Here is a 13507-nt window from a genome sequence, read left to right on the forward strand (position 1 = left end):
TGAATGTTTTTACTTATTATACAAATAGATGTGAATATCAGTGTTGGAGAATTCACTTGCTAATATTAAATTAATTGTAGGTTGTGGGATTTCCATTCAAGTATACTGCAGGAAAATTGTCATTCAGTTTTCTAATCAGATAGAGTGCATGCCACCACCCCTGTCCTTTCTCCACCCCAGACAAATGAGCCACATATGACAAAATGATTCTTTCATGTTTTGTGGTTCAGCACAAGTTTTGCTTTAATGCGATAATTACTCTTTGTTTTCCCTGCTTAGGCAGCCCAATTTTACAGTTTTGCATTTCTGTTATGAACAAGTCAGATAAATGAGAGAGAGACAGAGAGAGGAGAGAGAGGGAGAGCGAGAGATCCTGCGTGCTCGTGTGTGTATGCAGGGAGTAGGTGGGTTGTACTTCAATCTCATAATTTTTCTATAGCTCTGAAAATTGGCTTTAGTGGCACTTATGGATATGTCAGCTAAAATGAGAGCTTCTTACGAGGCAGCTTGAGAATGTTTGTATTGGCATTTCTTTAACTGATGTTTTATAGAAGAGCCATTGGAACGAGATTTCCCTCTACTACAAGTAATGAACAACTGCAATAGCCATATCACAACAGTGCATTTCCCACCATTGTTGTTAATGTTGTGTCAGCATTTTGATTATAAACACTCTTTTTCATGGTTTAATAACTCAGCCATAAAGAAATCATTTCATGTTGTAAATTGGTATACTTGTGAGCGGTTCATCTCAGTGGTGAATTTTTTATGAAATCAAATTTCAAAAATATTTGGCATTGTTAAAAAGGAATTTTGTCATTGGTATTAGGAAAGGGAATGGGACCTATGCAGAAAAAAGTACAATGTTCACGATATGATATGATTTTATATTTTCTCATTCAGTTTAATTGTCCTGAGGGGGGAAAATGCAATGGAATGGATTTTTTTTTTTTAAATGTTGTTCTTGGGAGACAGAAATAACAGCTGCCTTATAGAGTAATCACGTTGTAACAGGCATTTTGGTTGTTTTTTTTTTTTTTTTTAAAGATAATATTGGTTGACTGGCAATATCTAAATCTTTATAATAGTGAGTCATTTTATTCTGGCTGTTATTGTTCCTGGAAAAAGCATGCTTATTAATCATACAAGAAAACAAGGCTCGTAACAAGCACAAACTGTTTAATGTTATTTATTTATTTTGTTCTGCAAGACTGAAGAGTTTTCATATCTACATAGGTTAGATTAGAATTTCCGGTTTCCTGAAAGAATTTATAAGATGTCATAAGTCCACCATTTAAAAATTTCTCTTTGAGGGAGAAAAAAAAAGGATACAAAGTTGGGTAAACATCCAGCTCTTTTAATTTTAAATTGCATATATTCAATTTAAAAAGATTTAATTCTCTGTGTGTGTGTGTCTCTGTGTCTGTGGTTTTTCTTTTATTAATTTGAAATTACTTAATACTGTTAGCAAAGTTCTCTAATTCCCATCATGCTCAAGTTTTTAAAGCTCAGTTTTTACATAAAATTACTGATAGTGCTTAGTCCTTCAGCCTTTCATATGTTTTCTATGCATAACCTTCTGTTATAGCTTGCTGCTTTGGGGTGACTAAAATGGTCAATGGATTTAAATATCTTAGTGTTTTCCCTTAAATACTGTATTTTATATGTCTTAATACCTTAGAGTTTGTGGATTTGCCATATTTTTTCATTACTATTTTAAGTTACAAGCTTTAATCTATTCTCATTATATTAAAATCCAGACATTACAAATAAGATTTAAACTAATGATAATTGCAGTTCCCCATAGCTATTCACAAAAGCAGAAATGAAACAATAGTAGATTTAGAATCCTCCTTTTCCCATTGAGGTTTATGTTTAAGACAGATTGTAAGAAGGTGAATTCCTGCATCGTAATTTATGTGCACTTTAAAATTTTGATTGATAATGCCAAATTGCTCTCCAAAGCCATCATAACAACCCACATACCTATGCATAACCTTCTGTTATGGCTCGATGCTTTGGGGTGACTAAAATGGTCAATAGATTTAAATACCTTAGTGTTTTCCCTTAATATTAGTATGTCCTGATCTTTTTTTATTTTTATTTTTTTAGTTGTAGATGGACATAATACCTTCATTTTATTTATGTATTTTTATATGATGTTAAGTATTGAACACAGTGCCTTACATGTGCCAGGCAAGCGCTCTACAACTGAGCTTATGGCCCCAGGCTCCATATGTTCTGATTTTAAAAATCTAAAGTTAGATCTCATTATTTTTCTTTATTTCCTGGAAGTTGGGTAACTTCTTATGTGCTTACTGACACTGAAGATCCTTTGAATCCTCTATTTTTCAAAAATGTGTGAGTTTAAAAAAATATTTTCTGGAAAACAATCTCTGATATATATGTTGGAAATATTTTCTTGTCTTAACATTGTATGTTGATTTGTATTATATACTTAGAATTTTAAATTTTGATATTTTACCTTAAATGATTTATTAAAATATCATTTATTTTAAATTAATATATTGTGTTGCAAGTGAGCTTGTAGCTAACATAGATAAACATGTTTGTGTCTTTCTGTAATGTCAGAATTTATTAAATAACAATGTATTTAGAGGCTGCACTTCTTTAAGCTGTGGCAGTTCCCTACATACCTGTGGGTCACCTGATAGTATTAAGCCAGGCAATCACAGATTTTTTATTCCAATTTTAATGACATATATATAAATAAATACTGAAGTCATAATCACACTTTACACAATTATGTATATATAGGTTACAGAAAGGCTAAGAGAGGTTTAAGGGGGCCATAGGGTTTCTGAAGGCTGTACTGAGACCAAAGGCAAAAAGTAGGTACTAAAAGCAAAGAGTCACTGTAGGCCATCAGATATGGTTACCAACCCAGTGAAGGGCTGTTCCAAAAAGCAGGAACTTCTTTTAGGTCAATATTCAGACAGACAGCAGTTTCAGAGCATCACCTTGGAGTGTCAGCTTGAGATGTGAGTCTGGAGTGGGCCATGGATGGTCCTCAGGGGCAAGAGAAACTGCATTGTACCAATTGCCTGATGGGACAGGAAATTGGAGGTTCATCTCTGTGGTACTTTTCTTACTCAGGGCTCATGATGAGTGACCAGGTGACAAGGTTGGTGTGTTCCCCTATCCAGTCTTTGGCTACTGCTTATTTAATGGGACTCAGATGAGAAAGTTCCTTTATTTGGTGGTCTGATGTATTTGATAAGCTCATATTGGCCTGGTTTTTCTTATATGAGTTTGATATGTATATGCATCCATGTGCTTCTGATTAATTCTGTAAATTCACAGGTGGTCATTTTTATTAGAACATTTAATTTTTAAAAAAAATCAGTTTCTGCCTTGTAGTTGTGCTAGGCAGATGGTGATTGTTTACTTGTACAAACAAAGTATAGATTCATTCCATCTCAGTCCCTAAACTCAGAATGGGGTAACTCATGGTTTACTATTGCCTTACAGAAATGGAGTAACTCAGAGTTAGGTACAGTCTGAGAACTACTGTTCTATATAATTTCAGAGCAGGTCATAGCCTGCCCTCCACAATTTTCCCGTATTTTATTTTAATAGCTTTGCAGTTGTGTTTTGCTTAAGTCAATTTGAGTTTATTTTTATATGTTAAAGATATACATGTACACACACTTTATTCAATTGGATACAGACTTTCTAAATACCTTTCATTGACTATTTTTTTTTTGTATTAGTGTTTGGTTAGTTATTTATTCAGGTCTTTCTGTTTTATAATTTACCCTTCAACTAAGAATAGCCTGCTATTTAATATAATGCTTAAAATTCATATTTAATTTTTTTGTTTAGAATATCTGTGTTGTTTTTGAAAATGTGATTTGTTATTAATTTATGGTCTCTTACTTGCATTTTCAATAAAACATGGACATATTTATTTTATCTTTTGTGTCTGATATGATTGGGCACCTAATTTATGCTTATGTTACCTTTTTTGTGTTTTGATTGTGAGTTAATATTCTTGGAGACTTAATATTTTGGAATATTTGATACCTTTGTTAAAGGCAGCTGTTGAATTACAGTTTTCATTTTTACATGAACATAGTCTACCATTAAAAAATATTCAGGTTCATGAGCTATGTAAGAATATTACAATAGTATATTTTCATTCTTTCTTTTTTTTAAAAAAAATTTTTAGTTGTTAATGTGCCTTTACTTTATTTATTTATATGTGGTGCTGAGGATCAAACCCAGTGCCTCACACATGCTAGGCAAGTGCTCTGTCACTGAACCACAAACCCAGTCCTATTTTCATTACTTCTAACCCACATATTTCATTTGTAACTTTTATCTTATATTTTACTCCTTCACATACTGTATTCCACAATGTTGTTGTTTTTGTTTTAAACTTTTTTTTTTGTTTTGTTTTACTGATAGTAGATTAGAGGAATTCTTTGTAAAGCTAGGCAAAACGTCAGAATTAGTTAAGACATATCAACTTGGAGGATAGAGTAAATTTTAACATGTACAGTTTGAAGGAAGAAAAATCACAAATAACCTATTTTTTTAAAGTTGCTAATGTGGAAATTTGGGAGAACAAGCTTGAAATTAAAAACACAAAGTTAACCCAGGTATTTAATTAAAATATTCTAGGTCAACAGAAGACACAAATGGTATTTCAGTGAAAGGGGCATCTTTTAATAGTAGTCTCTGACTTATCCCACATCATAAAGAAGCCTGCTGGAATGCAAAATTTTTAGCCATCCTGTATCCATGGGTGGATTCCCACAGCAAAAGGACTGTAGTAGTATGTATATTCTACACTCCAGATTTCTATTTAATACCTCTCATGGCTCCCAAGTTCTCTTTTACACAGTTTTTCTGTAAGGTGGCAATTGAAAATGATACCAGGACCATGATGGTTCTCTCTGAGAGATGTATATCCAGAACATTATGGGGTGTACTCTTATCTTGCCCCCTCTATTTTTAATGCCTTTTCCTTTTTGAACTTGAATTGCTTTATGTAATTATTGAAGGTTTTGATTTTAAAATAAAAAAATTATAGGTTCTAGAACTATATAGATGCAAGGTAATGACTTGTTATATGTGTCTAATAACTGTGGTATTTTATTTCACCCTTAGGAATGCTGTCTCTGCAATTTGAGAGGGGGCGCTCTTAAGCAAACTAAGAATAATAAGTAAGTAATGTATTAATTGCGTTAAGTTTCATCATGTGTTTCTCCTTTCTAGAATCTCTGAATGACAGTTTGCCTTACCTCTTGTTGTATACATTGTTCCAAAGCTTTTGGGGTGTAGCTCTGCACAGGTTGTGGTTCTGTGCTTTAGACAGCTACTGGCAGCACTTTTGCCTCTGTAGAGTGAGAGTTTTCAAAGGTTTGCTTCTGCTGGTATGTGTTTGAAACAAAGAAGATTATCTCCTGTTTTACTAATAGAAGTTTTAAAATTAAGGTGGCTCACATTGTCCAGGTACCATTGTAATCCCTGTGTTTAATATGAACGGTGGAATATGCCTGAAAATGGTGAAACAGGTATCTTTATTAAAGATAAAATCTTTAATTTATCTAAATTAAGTCATTTGTAGTTGTGGCATTAACAAAGCCATTTACTTTTTTTTTTTTTTTTTTGGTACCGGTCATTGACTCAGGGGCACTCTACCACCGAGCCATGTCCCCAGCCCTATTTCATATTTTTATTTGGAGACAGAGTCTCACTGAGTTTCTTAGCACCTTGCTTTTGCTGAGGCTGTCTTTGAACTTGCAATCTTCCTATCTCAGCCTCCCAAGCTTCTGGGATTACAGGTGTATACCACCACACCTGGCAAAGCCATTTACTTTTAATATGAGGCAAATTAACAAAAATGTACATGTATTAATTTGGAAAAGATAATCAAGAAATGTTGTACTAAGATGTAAGGGGAGAGTTGGAGAGCATGAAGAGTCTTGAAAGAGAGTCATGGGAACATAAAAAGAAGGTAATCTGGTTTTTATGGCTGTTTTGAATTAATTTTATTTTTATTTTCATGACCTGATTTAATATTGAAAATGGGGCATATTTTAGGGTCCTTTGGAATAGAATCATGTAGAAATGGTCTAAGCAGAAGTTACAAGCTTGGCACTTGAGGGCCAGATTCTACCCCAAAATAGGTTTTATTTTATCATACACAATTTTATCACTTTTATCAAAAGGTTGAAAAATTGAGAGACTTTTACATAAAAATCCAGATTTTTAAAATAGTAACTTGAAAAATGACAAGGTAATAATGTCTTGGGTTGTGAACTTGGCCTCAGTGTGGCAGGTGGTCCCCAGGTCACTTTGATTTCCAAGTGTGTTTGTATTTGCTTACCTTCTGCCTGGCCCCATGGGCATTGGAGTTGAGACTCCTGGTATAATGCAGTGATGCAGTTAAGATAACTGTGTGCATGTGCACATGTTTCTGATTGCTTAAAAGGGAGAGGAAAGGCATTTATCATTCCTATGTTAATGAACTTTAAGAAACTGTAGTTTTGCTTAATTTTGGATCATTTTTCATAATCCAAGTTGATATGATTGGCTGTATTCTAAAACGTCTTCACTAGTTTTTAGATGTTCCACAGGCTGTGCAGACTGTGAGGTGACTTAAGTGTTTCCTGTAAAGACAAATGTGATAAGAAGTTCTGTTTGTACCCTTGGGGTAAACTGTAGAATGCTATCTTTTATTTAAATGTTTAAGAATGCTCTGGTGGGAATGACACCTGCCCTCTCTTCCTGTGGTTTTGACAGACAGGATGGAGTCTGTTGTTTAAGTGAAATGAATATGCTTTGGCTTAAAAATAGGTTGATGGATTTGATAATGCTTTCAAGGTTTCTTCAAACCTCGAAAGTCTTTATATTTGTTTGGAGGTACAACATTTGTGGGACATATAATAGGAAAGTTGAAATTTCTCTGGACTAATTCAGATTGTGAAAGGAGATATTTGGTTTTTAGTAGGAGACCAAGGAATAAATTTTTCCTAATCTCTAGGTTCCTTTGGTTATAGTAGGGTAGTCATAAGAAATAATTTAAAGACTGAATCAGTATTAATTCTTGATGAAAAATTCTACGGTTTGAATTTTGCTTCATGACATGCATTTTGTGAAAAAGTTACATTGAATAATATTGACCATTCTTTTGCCACATATTGGTTAGCTTAAGCACACATATTTTAGCATCAAATGAAACAGGAAACTTCCATTTTAGTATTTTACATATCAAGTGTAGAAAGTATGTATATTAAAAGGGCTGAGTCCTTGGCCTTTAGCTAGTTCTTTACATCACAGTGTTGTACTGTGTTGTACTCAACATATCTAGAGGTTTAACATGCAAAATTTGGATGGATTTAGGCTTTTGGCTTTCTTTCTCATCTGTGTGTTTCCCATCTATGAGACTGCCATCACCAGGTTGACGTATGAAGGTATGTGAGTTTAGGGAACTTTTGTTTATGTTTAATGTCTCCTTTCCTGTAGGTGGGCCCATGTCATGTGCGCCGTTGCGGTCCCAGAAGTTCGATTCACTAATGTCCCAGAAAGGACACAAATAGATGTAGGCAGAATACCTTTACAGAGGTTAAAATTGGTGAGTGGCAAAGCTTATTTTTTACCTCATAAATTAGTGTTAATTTCAAATTTTTATTTTTTCTTATAATGTACATTCCCCAGATAATATTTCTCCTAAGCTTCATTTTATTCTACCATAAATTTCCTTTAGCCTGAGTTTATCTATCCTTACAAACTATTTTCCTGTAATATTGTAAGTCTGCATAAATATCCTCAAAATCTGTTTGAAGCAAGGGAAAGGATCAATACATTTCCTGAATTAATGTGAACAATCTAGTGAGATTGTTAGGAATGGAGAGCATGGTCCAGCTTTGTTTAAATTGTTTAGTGTTTCTTTTGCCTTTCTCTGGTTTTTCTTGACTTAGCAAAATATATATAACCCAATTTCATCATCTCCTTATCAGGAAGAGATTTATTGAGAAATACAAAAGCCTATATTATTACTAAAGGATTTTCTCAATCATGAATATCTACAAGTCACTTAATAAGCCAGACTTGCTTGTTATTTTCTGATCTATTCAGAAACTTTTATGGAAATCTGTCACTGGCTTACCTTGTTAAGAGATTCTTCTTTATTCCTCCCACCCCCAATTGAAAATATAGTTCTTTGATTTCTTTAACATTGAGGTAACTTTTTAGTTTTGCTCGATTGTAAGTCAGCAGATCATTAGTTTGGCCTTTATATTATGTATTCAATGAGAACTTTCTCCTAAAGTTTAACTGCATGACTTAACATACGGGTGATCTCAACATTCTAGAATTTCTTGAATCTTTGTTATTTTGATTTGAGCTCTTTCCACTGGAGAACATTTCAGTCCATATCGTGAAACTCTTTTCCTGTCTGTCGCTTATTTTCTTACAACTCTCTTCCCCCAAGGGGAGCCAGGTAGTATACTGTCTCTGGGCCTGTCTCTTGGGATTTAGTCAGACAAGGGTAAGTGAACATTATTTTCCATCATAATTCCACTAAGGATTTTTACTTTAAGAGAAAATGTGTTGCACTTTCATAGAACTGGGGAATTGTGATAGCTGATATGATTGATGGGATCAGGATGGTTAGGATGTGGCAGCTGAGGTTTTATAAACTAAGACAGAAATGCATGAACTACTTCAATGGATCTTTGACTATGTGTGAGAAAAACCTTATCCCCTGGTCAACAATTAACAACAACAATAAGTTGGATGTGGTGGCATAATCCTGTAATCCCAGCCATTTAGGAGACTGAGGCAGATCATCACAAGTTTGAGGCCAGCCTCAGAAACTTAGCAAGGCCAAAGAATCTAGTGAGACTCTGTCTCCTAGATGAGGTGGGGCTCAGATTGTACCTAAGTGGTAGAGCCCTTGTCTTCAATCCCTAGTAGTTCACTACCCCTCCAAAAAAATAGACAAATAAAACATTTGAAAAAATTATAATTATAAAATAGGATACTCAAAAGAAGATTGGATTACCATGTTAGAAATTTAATGTTTAGGGGGACAAATGTTAATGTCTAGTATTTTAGTTTTCTTCTGATTATAAAAGCAACATTTATTTGTAAAAATTCAAATATTACATTTTAAAAATCACCTTTGATTCTTTATCCTGAAGGCTTTCTCTGTTACTGGTGTGATATCCCTGACAAGTGTCATGGCTTTGAGGCAGCTGTTTAAGGGCTGCTTTAGTGATCCTTCATGATTTAATGTTACTCACACCAGTTCCAAAGTACGTTTGAGAGAAGAGCAGGGATGGACATTCTGGCTTATTTTAAACTCATTCAGTTGTTATACCTAGACATCTGATGACTGCATCTGAAAATGATGAAGCTCATAGTTTTCTTTACAGTGTTGTCCTTCAACTCGGTTGTGCATACCACTGATTCCTTTTTATTGATGCATATTACTTATACAGAATAGTGGGTTTCATTGTGGCATATTTGTACATGCATCTAATAAAATTTGATTAATTTTACTCCCTAATATTTCTCCCCTTTCCTCCTTTCCTTTTCTTCCTTCCTTCCCTGGTCCCCTTTCACTTATTTTTAAAAGAATGTTTCTATCCTTAAATGATTGACACCTCTAAAAGAATATGTCTTGATTGGATTTAAGGTTATCTAAATTCTAGTCTATTGACGATATAGAGCTATGTCCACCGACTTATGTAGATGTCTGTGGTGCATGTATTTACACAAAAAATGAGAGACTATTGAGAAGATATTTTTTCTGTGTTTCATATAATTTTATATTCATGGAGATGTTTTTGTAATAGTATTTATCAAAATTATCACAGTGGATATCTTTAGTAAGGGTAGTATAAGGGGAAAGAAACTTCATTTTGAAAAAAAGTCACTCCGAAATTGTGCAGTAGTTTGAGAGAGTACAGTGACCAGCAATCTGCACATCGTTTCATCAGGAATACTTAAGAATGAGGATCTTGGTGACAGGGTCTGTTTCCCAGTTTTTACCAGCATCCCATGGTTATCAAGACTTTGAAAAATAAATTTACACATGGTTACTTGTTTGAGTAGTAACACTATGCATAGTGTTAAAAGTGCACTTGCCTGACATTAGCATTTTTTTGAAGTTTAAGTGGTCAACAAGAAACCAGACAAGTAGTTTTTTTGTGGTTTTTCATCTAGGCCAAAGTGAGTCCAGGCAAGTTGTTTTGCTATGCCTGTTGATTTAATATATGTGCCTGCTAGGGTTAGTTTTAACATTCCATTTTTTCTGGAAATGTAGACATTATCCCTTTTCTGGACTCTAAACTGTTCATTCACATTTCTATTCGCATAGATAAGAATTATTTGTATGTCAGAATCAATTTATTTCACCAGTTATTACTTGTTGTGCCAAACAATATGTACGTTTTTTAATTGAGACATGATTTCTCTAGCATCTTTTGTTGTGGGCACTGTCATGTGTAGTAGTAGTTTGGTAACATGCATATTAACTACCTATAATTGAAAATTATATATAATCTATTTTAGCATTTTTCTTATAGAAATTGGACCACCAGGTGAATAAAATTCTGTGATGTGGGTATACATACACATAGTAGCCACTGGATAGATATTTACAAAATGAATATAACGTAGCAAATGATTGTTTATTAATTGTGCTTCTAACTTAAAATGATTATGACTGGAGGGTTTTGGCTGTCTCACCTTTCCTCCTTTAAATTTAATAGAAGTGAATTCACATGCCTTGTGGCTGAAAATTCTGATCTTGAAATCTGCGATCAATTGGGGATTGAACATTGAAGTGGACCAGTGGTCTTCCCAGAAGCAACTGCAGTATCCCCAAAGCAACTCTGAGTCTCTCCATAGTAACCACTAGGTGGTGATGTTGCACCATATACTCAGCATGTTGCCCTTAAACTACCACTTGTTTTCTTTAGCACCTCATCAGAGCCCTGCCCACACTTTCACTAGGTGTCTGTGTGTTGCACACTGTGGTGCTCTAGGTCAAGGGATAGCAAACAGGGCATTGAAAGTATTCCTTGGGATACATTCAAAGTACTGAATTCCAAATGGCAATAGTTTAGCAATATTTTAGTTCAGGTTTTCATTTAGCCATATAAAAAGAACTTTCCCTTGGGGCAAATTAAGAGTTTTTCTGTAAAAGATGCAATGTTACTAAGAGTTATTAACTGTGTGCAAGAGGCTTAAAGAGTGGGCAAACATAAGTTTAAAATGTCTTCTGAACTATTAGAGCTATTTTAAAAATACTCATTAACAGTGTCTTTTTAGAATATGGAGTATTGGGATTTATGCAATAGTTTGCTAATGGACTACTGCATACTGTTGCATATATTTGCAGATGTGTTTTACTAATGCTGTTGTTGGCCTTTTATTTATTTATTTAAAAGTTTAATCTACAGCTTAAAAAAAAAAAACAACTCCTGTAAAATTACTGGCGCGGAAAGAATTTTGTGAGCATATGGGAAAGGATTTGTTTACTGAGCAGATTTTTCCCTTGTAGGTGTAATGACCAGTTTAAAAGAATGAGACATTGTGGGTGTTGCCTGTTATCATATAATCAAATGGAAACGACAATGACCCTAGATTTATTTTCAAGACATTCTTTTATTTCTGGGCTGATTTTAAATGTTTTTAAATGCTTTAATAATTCATTAAGTGTTTTTGAAGTAAAAAAATTTACTTCAAAAGTATATTTTATTGTAGAAGTCTTCAGAGTTTGGACTAATTCCCTTTTCTTTGACCATTTTTCACTTTTTAGTGATTATTTCAGAGCTTTTTAAAGTAGTTTTGCTCCATTTCAGCATGCTGCTGATTAAATTAAAGCACCAGTGGCTAAAGGAGAATCTTTCTGTTGTGGGAGGAATAGCTGCGTGTTACCCTAATGGGTTCAGAGCAGCCAGTCCAATAGGAAGAATCATTTTCTATGTTAGCTTCAGCATTCTTCTGGTTTTTCAGTGCAGATTTTGAATTACTTACTATTTTTCTTTCCTACACATTTAGGATGAATTCATTTGCTTCTGAATGACTTTTCCTTATGTGAAAAGTTATCTTTTGGCAAGCTTTGTCATTGGCAGTCTCTTATCTGTGTCCTGCTCTTGTCCTCTACTTAACCAGAAAAGAGCAGAACACTTGCATATTGCAGGACCAAGGATGAGAAAAGCACTGAGGACATTACATGTGCCCTTGTGTGTGTGGCTTAAGGATGTCTAGTCTAGGAAATTTGAAGTTATAGGTGATTGTGCCTGAGGACAAGAAGAAAACAGTGGTCCTCAGATGCTGTATATTTTAGAATTTATAAAGACTCATCTCCTGTTCTTCTTGCCTTCTGCCCTGTTTTCTCTACTATGTGATTGGTTTTCCATAACTATTACTGAAAGGAGCAAAATTGTGCAAAAATGAAAACTGAGGGAAGAAAGGTAGAGAGAGATGAAATACCCATTAAGTTAGAGTGACTTGTTCTTGTCTTCATAGTAGAAAAAATACCTACAACAATGATAAGGAGCTGGGGATATGTAAGTTGGTAGAGTGCTTGCCTAGCATGTACAAGGCCCTGGGTTCAATCCCCAGCACCACAGGAGTGGGGGGAAGAAAAAGATATGGAATAATTAAAGTCTTGATTTTAGAGAGGGTAAATAATGTTGTCATAGTATGTTCACACAGAAAGGAGATAACATGATCAGGAAGCAAATAATCATAAAAATATTTAGAGTTCACTATACAATCTGAGGGAAACTAGTAAAATAGTTTAAAAAAGCATGGATTTCTGGTATTTGTTATATCCATTCATGAATGTTTATTCCATGCATTGACCACTTTTTCAGATTAATTATAAGAACTGTGACTATTTTGTAAATAAAAAGCAAAGCAGGTGTGTGGCTTGTAAGAAATCTTGGAAAGCTGTTGAGAACCCTTAATACAAATATTAGTTTTAAGCACTATTTCTAGTTGGAAGTAAAGTTTTCTAATATGAATGTTGTAAGAATATTTAAATATTAAATTGTATGCATAGGTGCAGATGATATTTATTTTGATTATTCCCATTGCATTAAAAACTTGGCATTGTTCATTGATCAGGAATATATCTATTCTCTTAGTGGCATAGCACAGTGTCTTTAGTTTCTTTATCTTTAGATATTTCTAAGACTTTTACATTTGAATCCTATTTCTGCAGTCAGATAGAGAAGAAGGATGAATTTTGGAATAGTTGAAGTTGCCCCTGGGCATTCGACGACCTCCAGTTCCTATTTGACAAGTGAACCCAGCCAGGCACAAGTGTTCTCTGAGTGAAGAACATTATTTTGAAAAGGAATTTACACTGCAATGATGACTGAGCTACAAGCCGTTCAGTATCTGGCTGAGACCATACTATTCTGCTTAGAAGCCTCTATACACTTTAAAATTTGTACCTGAAGGCAAATAATAGTGAACCTGAAAGCCAAAGATTATAGTTTTGAAAGGTACA

At 34.1% G+C, this 13507-nt stretch overlaps 1 protein-coding gene across 1 annotated transcript in view; it reads left to right on the forward strand.

Moving 5' to 3' along the window:
- Kdm4c (lysine demethylase 4C) overlaps positions 1-13507 on the forward strand; it is a 399763-nt gene that overhangs the window by 268883 nt on the left and 117373 nt on the right. The window contains exons 16-17 of the mRNA XM_026391491.2: positions 5137-5192; positions 7498-7606. Of these exons, the coding sequence (XP_026247276.2) occupies positions 5137-5192; positions 7498-7606 (165 nt within the window). The remainder of the gene's footprint in view (positions 1-5136; positions 5193-7497; positions 7607-13507) is intronic.

The sequence above is a fragment of the Urocitellus parryii genome, chromosome 4 (genome assembly GCF_045843805.1).
Source record: "Urocitellus parryii isolate mUroPar1 chromosome 4, mUroPar1.hap1, whole genome shotgun sequence".
In the NCBI taxonomy this organism is placed as follows: domain Eukaryota; kingdom Metazoa; phylum Chordata; class Mammalia; order Rodentia; family Sciuridae; genus Urocitellus; species Urocitellus parryii.